A 12,288-nucleotide genomic window follows, 5' to 3' on the forward strand; every position below is an offset into this window, starting at 1 on the left:
ACAAGGCAAGGGCCGGTTCAGGGAACCTGGGAGGTGGCCACAGGACAGGGACAGGCCAAGGAGGCCTGGGAGGCAGCCTCAGGACAGGGACAGGTCCCGGAGGCGGAGCTGAGAGGGGCTCTGGAGATGGAGCTGAGGGGGGCTCTGGAGGCTCAGGAGGCGGAGCTGAGGGGGGCCTAGGAGGTGGAGCCGAGGGCGGTGGCGCTGTAGGCAGTTCTAGAGGCGGAGGCCTGGAAGGCTCCGGGGACGGAGCTGAGGAATGCTCAGGAGACGGAGCCGAGGAAGGCTCAGGAGATGGAGCCGCAGGAGGCTCGGGAAGAACAGCCGTAGGAGGCTCGGGAGGTGGAGCCACAGGAGGCTCGGGAGGCGGAGCCGCTGGAGGCTCTGGAGGAGGAGCCGTAGAAGGCTCGAGAGGTGGAGCCGTAGGAGGCTCTGGAGGCCGAGCCGTAGGAGGCTCTGGAGGCCGAGCCGTAGGAGGCTCTGGAGGAGGCTCGGAAGGCAGAGCCGTGGGAGGCTCTGGAGGAGGCTCGGAAGGCAGAGCCGTGGATGGGTCGAGAGACTTGAGGGGCGGAGCCCTGGGAGGCTCGAGAGGCTTGAGGGGCGGAGCCCTGGAAGGCTCGAGAGGCTTGAGGGGCGGAGCCCTGGAAGGCTTGAGGGGCGGAGCCCTGGAAGGCTCGAGAGGCTTGAGGGGCGGAGCCCTGGAAGGCTCGAGAGGCGAAGCCCTGGAAGGCTCAAGAGGCTTGAGGGGCGGAGCCCTGGTAGGCTCGAGAGGCTTGAGAGGCGGAGCCCTGGAAGGCTCGAGAGGCTTGAGAGGCGGAGCCCTGGAAGGCTCGAGAGGCTTGAGAGGCGGAGCTCTGGGAAGCTCGGAGGGTGGAGCTCTGGAAAGCTTGGGAGGCGGAGCTCTGGAAGGCTCGGAAGGCGGAGCTCTGGAAGGCTCGGAAGGTGGAGCTCTGGAAGGCTCAGGAAGCTCGGAAGGCGGGGCTCTGGAAAGCCCGGAAGGCGGAGCTCTGGAAAGCTTGGAAGGCGGAGCTCTGGAAAGCTCGGGAATCTCGGAAGGCGGAGCTCTGGAAAGCTTGGGAAACTCGGAAGGCGGAGCTCTGGAAAGCTCGGGAAACTCGGAAGGCGGAGCTCTGGAAAGCTCGGGAGGAGGAGCCCTGGAAGACTCAAGAGACTTGAGAGACTTGAGAGACTTGGGAGGCGCTGGCTCTAGGACGGGCTCGACCACTGGCGCTGGCTCTGGGATGGTCCTGGCTACTGGCGCTGGCTCTTGGACGGTCACGGCCACTGGCGCTGGCTATTGGACGGTCACGGCCACTGGCGCTGGCTATTGGACGGTCACGGCCACTGGCGCTGGCTCTTGGACTGTCACGGCCACTGGCGCTGGCTCAGGGACGGTCGAGGCTTCAGGCGCTGGCTCAGGGACGGTCGAGGCTACAGGCGCTGGCTCAGGGACGGTCGAGGCTACAGGCACTGGCTCAGGGACGGTCGAGGCCACAGGCGCTGGCTCAGGGACGGTCGAGGCTACAGGCGCTGGCTCAGGGACGGTCGAGGCTACAGGCGCTGGCTCAGGGACGGTCGAGGCTACAGGCGCTGGCTCAGGGACGGTCGAGGCTACAGGCGCTGGCTCAGGGATGGTCGAGGCTACAGGCGCTGGCTCACTGACGTTTGAGGCTATCGGCTCTGGCTCACTGACGTCTGAGGCTACAGGCGCTGGCTCGGGGACGGTCGAGGGCTCAGGTTCGCTCACCGTGGCTGACGAGGACTCAGGCTCACTCACAGTGACATGCGTGGGCTCTAGCTCGCTCACCGTGACATGCGTGGGCTCTAGCTCGCAGACCGGGGCAGGCGCGGGCCGGGAGGCGGAAGCCCGTCTTCTCTCCCTCCTCCGGGCAGACGAAGTGGGCCGCGCTGGCTCATGGAAGGCGACTGGCGACGCTGGAGCGCTATTCCTGGTCGGCGTGACTTCAGGCTCGCAGGCCGGGGCAGGCGTAGGCTCTGGCTCGCAGACCGGGGCAGGTGTGAACGGGGAGCCGCACAACAGCAAGGTTAACTCCAGGAAGTCGCGGAGAGTCCAGCCGCGTGATGCCGGCGGCAGCCGCTCCTTCAGCCAGCCACTCAGGTTTTCCCTGAAGAAGACCACCAGGGAGGAGTCTGAGAAGTCCGCAACAGCCTCCAGTTTAAGGAAGTCGCGGACGTGGGCCTCAATAGGACGGTCCTCTTGCCTCAGGCAGAGCAGGTGGTATCTAGCGCGTAATACTGCTGGATCCATGGTGTGGTCTTTCGTTCTGTAACGATTGAGGACTGAGGCTGATAAAGGTTGAGGATCCAAGTGCAGTTAACTTTATTTAAACGAATGGAAACAAACAGAGATGAACAAACAAAACTACCACGATGGGCAAAAATGAAAACAAAACACGAAAACACTGGAACTGGGAACACAGGCAACAAAACACGAAAACACTGGAACTGGGAACACAGGCATGGGAACGAACATCACCTACATACAACCACGTTCACAAACAATCAACGAAAGACAGGGACTAAACCAAAAACCAGGATATATATACATGAACATAGAACTAAGGGGCCAATGAACAAACAGAACACCAAACAAGATAACGAGGGAAGCAAATGGCAAACTTAACGAGGGCAGGTGAAAACAATGAACAGTGAACACGAGGGCTGACAGGAAGACTATGGAGGTACAAGGGTGACAAAAGTGAAAACTATGGAATAACAAAAGTGACAAAATTACAAACAAAGGGCAACAGTGAGACAAGACAGGGTAACCGTTACAATGTGCATGTGATTTTTTATTTTTAATACATTTGCAAAGATGTCAAACTAACTTTTTTCACATTGTCATTATGGGGTATTGTTTGTAGAATTTTGAGGAAAATAATGAATTTAATCCATTTTGGAAAAAGGCTGTAACACAACAAAATGTGGAAAAAGTGAAACATTGTGAATACTTTCCGGATGCACTGTAGCATCTTTAAGCACTATAAAGTATTCTCAATGACTTATTCTGAATTCCAAGTCTTCTGAAGCCCTCTTGTGAATATATTTAGTGTGTATATTTTACAATATACATCCAAACCTTACAATGTCACCATCGCAAGACACATGTGAGAGCCAGTGGCATGTGACATCACTGAGGTCAAAGCTGTCATAACCTTCTTTAGGTGGCAATTTCAGATTTAAATTTGAATCAGTTTAACTTCCTCGCACAAAGCCATCACATGGCCTTGCAAGACCTAGAAATCGGTGGATGAATAGAGGATTACCTTTAGGCAGAGTGTACAAAGCAACAAAAAGCATCTTCTTTGCACTAAGTGCAAATAGTGTTAGATGCTGTTTGCACTCTAGTGCACATAGTGGCAGACACTATCAGTGTAGTGTAGTGATGCATTGTTTTTGTGTTTATTTGGAGTCCCACAGACACCCTACACCAGGGTGCTAATACTTTCATCCCATGAGATCTTTTTCATAAGGCTAATACTGTACGATCTACCATGCACAATTCAAATTTACATTGCCAGTCTTGTCACAATACCAACATTTCAGCAGTCTGAACCAATACCAATGAAATTTGATGATTCTTAAAGCAAAAACTAATATGACTAATTTGTTAATTGGGTAAACTTTGTTTCAAGTTCTCAAGTAATTATTCAAGACAAGGAAACAGTCAGTAATAAAATAAGAACACAGAAACAACTTAAGAAATGTCTAACAGCAATATCAAGTATTCAAGTAAACATTCTTCCATTCATGTGGATTACAGGCTTTCACTGTATGATTATAATAAATTAATATTGTTTTATTTTAATGCTACTAAAGTTATCCACCGAAGAGCAATGGATGGTTTTGTTGTTGTTAATATGACGATTCAGTAATATTGATCAGGAAAGCGCTACCTGATTGGTCGGAGAAACTATAGCCCTACTCCTAATCATAACCATAACAATCAGGTAGAGCTTTCCTCATAGATATGAATGAGTATTCTCCTGCCATCCAGTGTTTTGGAAATCCACCTGTGTGGGAGCCAAAAGGGGGAAATAAAAAAGTGATCATTGAGAATTTTGCTATTTGAGTAGTTTCTCGCTCTACTCCCTTTACCGTTCGACCTATTAACGAGATCGACCAGTGATTGTCTTGTGATCGACCAGACGATCGCAACTGATGTGCCCTACACATAAACCTAACCATACCTTACAAACATTTACCATAGTTTTACTACAGTAATCATTACAGTTTCTAGTAAAATCATAGTAACCACAAAAATAAACATGGTTAGTAAATTAACAACATATTACTGTAGTAACACCATGGTTAACTGCATCAAAAGTACAGTATAGTTTCCTCCAAAATACATGGTTACAACAATATTACTACAGTGAAACTATGGTTAATTTTATCCAGGTGAAATCCTCTCAACTCCCCAACCTTCACTCTGACCAAATCACTTTGAGGAATCACTTTTATTTATTAAGTTGTATTATAGGAAATATTAAGAGTGGAGACATGGGAAAAAGTATGACAAAAGGCGGGATTCAAACCTGGATCATCAGCATTAAAAAAAAAACTTTGAGCCCCTACAGTGGCACCTGGGGGTGCAGTTTGTCGTAAACTCCTGTACTCTCACCAGACTACTGTAGCACAAATAGTCTCTTAGTTCTCGGTTCTCTTAACCCACTAAACGTCTAACCTGCTCAACGTCTCTTCCCCATCGAGAAAAATTCAAATATGCCCACATTCATTTGTAAATAGAATGTGGGCATGTAAATAGCCTCTGCAAACCAGATGGGCTATTTGCACTTAGTTTAAACAGACACTCTGTTACCTTTATGATAATTTTTATGGTTCTTTTCTAATTTTTATTTAATTTTAAGACATTTTGAAAAATACTTATGTTCCACTTCAAACAAAATACTGTATAAATTAAATGATAAAGCCTAGACTTGGTAAAGTAATGGAATGCACCAAAATGGGTTTAATGCGACACGAGTGACATACGACAAAGTGTGATGTTTTGGTTGTGCAGGCAAAAAGTCACCACAGTCACACTACTTCATGAAATTGTATTGCGCTGATCAGAACAGTCTGAAAAGGAGAAATAAGAGATATTAACATTCCTTTTTATTGTGTCTATGTTTAAGATTAATTACAATCTCTTTTCTTGCACAGGTTGCTTCTAGTTTATATCCAGATCTTTCCCCTGCAAAAAAAAGGTAAGCAAATTAAAAAACAGCATTTGGTCCTCTAATTGTATTTGTCTCATATAGTAGATTAACTCTCTTCTTTCTCTAACAGGCTAGATAAAATCTGGACATCATACCGGGCTCTCATCTCCACTGTGGCTTTTGTCAGCAGCTGCATAAACCCTGTTCTTTACACCTTTGCCGGAAAGTCGTACATCCGACGTAACGGCCTGGCCTTCATGGCGCGGCTGTTTGAGGGTACAGGACTTGAGTCCACACGTAAGATCCGGCGAAGCAATCAGAACAGTCGAGACAGAGAAAAAGAGGCAAATGAGGGAGAGAGTCTCAAAGACAAAGACTCAGATTCTACCACAAGTGTTAATGCTAACACTGGTGTTAAAGTTGCACCACAGAAAAATGGGAATTTTCTTTAATTTTCAGTATAGTTTTGATGGAGAATATTCAATCTACAGTGGCAGTGTTGGCCTTGGTTCACATACCCCCCGACTACACACATACACTAAGGGTTGCACCCACTAGTCTAACTAGTTGGTTAACTCTGCCGCTAGTCGACGAGTTATGCTTGTTCCATATGACGATAGCTTGAAAAAAATCAAGACTGTTAATCACAATGGAAGTAACATACATCTGTCAATGGAGACATACATTCATTCATTTTTCACCAGCATCATCTCAGTTGTGTGGATATTCTCTTCACTAACACACACTCCATTAACGCAAAAGGTTAAAATGGTTTGCTTTCTTTTCTATCAAAATGACGAACATCATTTGGAATTATCCATCAAATTATAAATTTTTAAAATGTGGAAAATATTTGAAAAATATGTGATTTTTGTAGTTGTTTATTTTTTTGTTAATGTAACCTCTGAGTCATTAACATAAAGTTTGAATGTATTGGTGCTAAAATACAGAACAAAAGTGTTGGCCAAAACAATAAGGTCCTTCGCAGTTAATATGGGAGAGTGGGCAACCCTAATAACCTGCAAAAAAAACAAAATTTAATAAAAATTCCAGCCAATCGACAGGTAGAGTTAAGAGTTGGTAAGCATGCTAACTTTGGGCCTTATTTTTGGCCTGAGTATGTGAACAATTTGCATGAACATACAGAATGTCAAGGTTCTACAACATTGCGTATGTTGATTTTTTACAATACAGAATTGGATAGCACTGGCAGAGGAGTATGGCAGATTAACAATTGTTCCCTTTCAAGAAGGGAATTAATATTAGGGGACTCCTCTTGGGAGACTGTTCCATGAAACCCTATCCCATCACGGCAATTAGATTGGCTGGTGATGGTTGGCGCTCCACCCCCATTCACCTACCGTGTGTATACAAGGCAGCGGCAGTGTTTTCTAGCAAGCCAGAAACTAAAGATCACATTTGCTGAAGATGTAAATGTTTCTCTAGTGTTTTCCAAATGCGAGTGATAAACTCTGGCTGATGGGCTTGAGCGCTGTTCCATAACAGTGCTCATTGAGACGATTATATTCAGTGTGGGCAATGCTTGACTCTAGCAGCTCGCTTTCATTCTGAAAGCCTAAGCCAGTCCCCTCTCTTCCCGCTAAAGTTCCTCGTCAGCTCCCGAGGGGCCATATGAGTGAGATGCGGGAGGAGGAGCCATTGAGCATAGAGATTTTAGGAGGGTTTGCGCAGGCTCAAGCCTTGCGTGCCTCCTTTTTCTCTATATTAAGCAGTTTGGCCATTCAGTATGAGCGCTGTATATAGTGTGGGCTGAACCCTTGCTGACAATGCGTCATTGAGATTGATTGTGTTCATGGCGGGCATATGAAACACAACACGCTTCTCTCTAAGGCTTGCTTTCTTTATAAAAGCCGAAGCCACTCCCCTCTACTGCCACTAACACTCCACTGCGGCTCCCAAGGGACCATACGAGTGAGACGCGAGAGGATGGAAAACAGAGCATAGAGATTTTATGAGGGTATAACACAGTTAAAGGGAAAGGAGGAAGGGAAAGGAGGAGGTGAGAACCGGCTTGACAATATAAATAATATTTTAATGATCAACTTAACCAAAAACACACAAACATAACCACACACAGGGCAGATGCCTGTAATTCTCTCTCTCTCTATCTCTCTAACTGTGTCTCCAGCCACCCTTATCCTCACTCGCCCCATCAGGCTGATTGGGTACCAGGCGTGCATCGGCTTGCCCAGCCCCACCCTCCTCCGCTCCTTTTGCAGGCTTAAGCCTTGCATGCTGCCCTTTCTGGAATTGCACATTATGACTTGACATTCTCCCTGTTTAGTGAGAGTTCAGATCTCGTGTTCAGCTGCTTATGAAGTGCTTATGCAAAGCACTATTCCACAATTTATCACTTGGTTCCAAAGATTTCTGCCGAATAAATTGGCAGGTCTATGGGTGGCCTAGTGTCAGAGGATTGACACCCTTGGTTAAGCTTGTCAGAAATGCACTACATGCCTCTCTACAGATGTGAGCCGGGAACGAGTGGGTAACATCTCCACAGTTGCACAGGTTAGCTCTTAATTCTCGATTCTCTGATGTTGCAAGTTAGGAACGAGTTTGCAAGCTCGTTTGCATGTGAAAATAATGAATGGCAAATGTGTGGCAAGTTTGAACTTTGTAAGGGTTATTATGATATACTGCAATCTTTACCTCAAAAATCTTATCCTTGGCATTTCACATCTGACACACTGCAGGTTTGCATTCAAAAGCAAACAAATTTTGTAGATTGTGCTTTTTTTTCAATGAGAATATTTTCAATATAGACACATTTAAAAGGCCTCCACTTTCTTCACTGTAAATAGAGGGCTTTTTTTTTTTTTTACATTTTTATTTAGGCCTACTAATAATTTTATTTATTAATAATTAATAATGTTGTTTTATTTGTAATTAACATACAGTATCTATAAATATCACAATATGAAATTATAGAGCCCTCATTCTTTTTATAGTTCCTTCAGTCAATGAATGTTGATATGCTAATTATAAAATCGCATTCCATAGTATCAATATCCATATTGTCTGCCGATTCAAAGCTTAAGCAATAAAATGTTTCTCTCATTATACTTCTACCATAACAAAATAATATGTGATAATTTCATGGAACACAGATATAGCATAGAGGTTAGCGATTTTATTTATTATCACTTCAGTGCATGTACTGTACATAAAGAAATGCACAAACCCGTTCAATGTACTCTCTTTATTATCTGAAAATATAAATGAGACATGATGTTATTTAGACTTACATACAGTGCACTCCTTTAGCTGGTGGTTAAGTGATTTAATAAAAATATGTATAGTGTATATTTATTTTACAGCTTCCTTTACAATTATGAAAAGATGAGGGTTAATTTTTCCTAATGCTGTGATCATGAACATGTGTGAATATATAATCAGTAACATGATATTCAATTAAAACAACATAATTTCATTCAGTATCAAGTTGCTGGAGGTAGACCCTAAACAAGAATTCCCAGCCATGGCCTTTTTGGGGACAAGACAACAAGAAAGTTTTAATGCCACACCAAACATGAAAAGGACTTAATAAACATATAACTCTGTAAGCCTTCATCATTCTCAACCTCTGTTACAGCAAATCTCTATCTTACAATCCGGAAGAATAATAATATTTTAATAACTGAAAAGCATTAAATTAAATCTATAGCAAATGATGACAACTGTGGGAGATCGATCCTACAATTGAAAGAGGGTCTGGTCCTCATATCACTTCCGAAGATATGGATTTAACCACTGGAGTCTTATGGATTACTTTAATGCTGCCTTAATGCTGCCTTTATTTGCTTTTTGGAGCATCAAAATGTAACGATTTAGGCAGGCAAACAGGAGCAAAACAACATGATGTGAAGGACCCAAGTGCAGATTTATTTCCAAAAACAAAGGTGATACAAGACACCCTATCTATACCCGTGAACATGAACTAGACACATGGCCTAAACTAGACATAAACTTGAAACAGGTACTCAGAACAGGACGTAACTGGGACTCTACTACACCAACAAACTACAATACTAGCACAAAGACAATGGCAAACATGAGGGCTTAAATACATGGACATAAGGTGACAAAATAATGCATGGTATGAGACCTTTTTCTCTCAACTCAAACTCAAAAATAGTGATTTATTAAATAATACAATGTTGTTATCACCTAGATGTTTTCAACAATGATGACATAATATGGGGTAAAAATATTATCATTATTAATGATGCCCAACGACACCACAGTGACCGTTCGAATCGCTGCCTGTCTGGCAGACATCTCGGCCTGGATGAAGGAACACCACCTTCAACTCAACCCTGCCAAGACAGAACTCCTTGTCTTTCCAGCCAACCCTGCTGTTGAACACAACATCACCGTGCAGCTGGGTCCAACTACAGTTTCGCCTTCCAAAACGGTCAGAAATCTAGGGGTAACCATTGATGATGAGCTAAATTTCACAGACCACATTTCAAAAACTGCAAGATCTTGTAGATTTACACTCTACAATATCAGGAAGATAAGACCCTTCCTCTCTGTACATGCCACACAACTGCTCGTTCAGTCCCTTGTCATAACTAGACTGGACTACTGTAACGCTCTCATTGCAGGCCTTCCTGCATGTGCTATTAGACCTCTCCAAATGATCCAGAATGCAGCAGCACGCCTGGTCTTTAATGAACCTAAGAGAGCACACGTTACACCACTCTTTGTCTCTCTCCACTGGCTGCCGGTTCATGCCCGTTTTAAATTCAAGGCCCTGATGCTGGCATATAAAACAGTCACTGGGTCTGCTCCAGCATACCTTAAAACATTTATGCAGAGCTACGTTCCCACCAGAAGCCTGCGGTCGGCTAAGGAACGTCGCCTTGTCGTACCAAAACAAAGAGGCACCAAAACACTTTCCCAGACTTTCAGTTTCATCATACCACGGTGGTGGAATGACCTTCCCAACTCAATCCGGGAAGCTAACTCACTCTCTATCTTCAAAAAACGGCTAAAAACACATCTTTTCCAAAAGCACTTAACCGGTCAATAAAAAAAAAAAAAAAAAAAAAAAAAGATATATATTTACATTTCTTGTTGCACTTAAATCTGTTTTGTATACTATTATGATGATAGTGAAACTTTGTAATATGGCACTTTTTGTACCACTGTCTCCCTAAGATGATTCGCTGATGTTCTTCCTCTTTTGTAAGTCGCTTTGGATAAAAGCGTCTGCCAAATGAATAAATGTAAATGTAAATGTTAATACAAAAATAAAATGTAGTATTACCAATTTAAGGAGCTGTGGTGTGTTCCAATTCGTGGTGATGTTTATCCTGGCCTTAAGATCAGGAAAAATCTGAAAGAATTTGTAAACGCAGACCAGAAGATTCCTTACAGTTTGTGTGTCAAACAGCGATTAGTGGTAACTAACTCTTGAAGGAAATTGTGTGGATTCATGTTAGACACACTGGCAATATTCTGGAACGAATTTCTTAAGTGTAAACAGGGGGGTGTCACCATCCCTGTGGGGAAAAAAGTATTTTGCTGTGTCTTTTGCTGTGTTTAGGAAGTTTGTGTGTGTGTGTGTGTGTGTGTGTGTTTTTTTTTAAGTAAATGTTTAAACAGGATGAGGGCACCTGTTCACAGTTTAGATGCTTGGAATAGGAAAGATTTTTAATTCCCAACATTAAAGTATAATTTCTCTTAGGAAAATGTTTTTAAAACCTGTTCATTGCTTTTGGTGTGGGTCAGGATAAGGGGTATTTATGCCCCCCCCAACTTTAAGGTGTCGATCCAGGTGTGCCTGCATTCCCATGGGAAAATGTTTCGGCCAAATGATTTGCTGTGTTTAGGAAGTGTGTGTTTTAAAATCTTTGATATGATTCTCTCTGATGCGTTAAACCGATTTAACGTGTAATTTCTCTTAGGAAGTGTTTTTATAAAGTATCTGTTTAACAGGATGAGGACACCTGATAAAAATGTATGCTGGGAACAGGATATATATATTTTGATTCCCAACTTTAAAGTGTCATTTCCCTTAGGAAATGTTTTTAAAACCTTGTAGGATATTTAGATGCAGAAGAACTGCAGCAATAAGACTTGGATCTAGAAAACCCAACATTCTAATCCTGGAATTCCTCAATGTCAGAAATTAAAAGATTAATGCACCAACTCACATCTGGCCAATAAAACTAACAAAGAGACTTGTCTAGATCGCACATGACTTGAACTTCTCTGCAAAGAGGCCTTAAATGCAAAGGTCACAAGCAATAAAACGCATAATCCTGGAATGCGCAAGAAAGATTCAAAACACACTCTGTTTTGTCTACCGATATAAACCAATTTGCAATACTTAGACTCATCTGATCAGATCACAAGACACTGTGATTATTATCCTGCGAACAGCAGCTAAAAAGGACATTTCATCATAATCCATGAACATTTCACACAAAGTCACAGTACTTTGCTGAGTTAACCCTATAAAATATACAAGATGCATTTAGACCCACAAGCCTTGCTAGATAATTCTGAAAATGACTATGACCTGTGATCACTTTTATAACTGAAAAAGTAATTATTATATAGCTGATGTACCTTTTTTAAATATGTGTAGTGATTTGTATCACTTCTAACTAACAAATCATTAAGTATAATAGTTAATTTTGTATTATTCATCTCATTATACTAAGAATGATAACTATTCAAGACTTAATCTGACAATATACCCTGACAATCAGGTTTCTCATAATGTGTAATGTTTTATCCATGTTGTAAAACCAATGAATTAACCAGTATGATTTGTAACCAGGGATTTTCATGTTTTGTTACTTGCATGTATAATATTCATGAAAGAATGTCATATTTAGTATGTAAATGCTTGCTTGTTAATGTAGAGAATGTTGATGACAACGAATGTCATGTCTCTTGTACCGTTTTCAAGATATAAAAGTTAATGATTAAATATGCACCATTTTTGAGCAGGAGTTTGTAAGAATCATCCACAGAGGACCATAAATCTACTTTTGTAAAGGACAGCTCAGTCGACCATGTGACTCCGGAAAGTCACTTCTGATTAGTTCAGGACACCTTTGGGGTG

General features: G+C 43.0%; 1 protein-coding gene across 1 annotated transcript in view; it reads left to right on the plus strand.

The window, feature by feature from the left end:
• Positions 1 to 10,265, plus strand: part of ltb4r2a (leukotriene B4 receptor 2a) — a 69,368-nt gene extending 59,103 nt beyond the window's left edge. Inside the window, exons 4-5 of the mRNA XM_052136933.1 lie at positions 5,188 to 5,231; positions 5,314 to 10,265. Of these exons, the coding sequence (XP_051992893.1) occupies positions 5,188 to 5,231; positions 5,314 to 5,635 (366 nt within the window). The 3' untranslated portion in view covers positions 5,636 to 10,265. The remainder of the gene's footprint in view (positions 1 to 5,187; positions 5,232 to 5,313) is intronic.
• The last annotated feature ends 2,023 nt before the right edge of the window (positions 10,266 to 12,288 follow it).

This window comes from Xyrauchen texanus, chromosome 1 (assembly GCF_025860055.1).
Source record: "Xyrauchen texanus isolate HMW12.3.18 chromosome 1, RBS_HiC_50CHRs, whole genome shotgun sequence".
Taxonomy (NCBI): Eukaryota; Metazoa; Chordata; class Actinopteri; order Cypriniformes; family Catostomidae; genus Xyrauchen; species Xyrauchen texanus.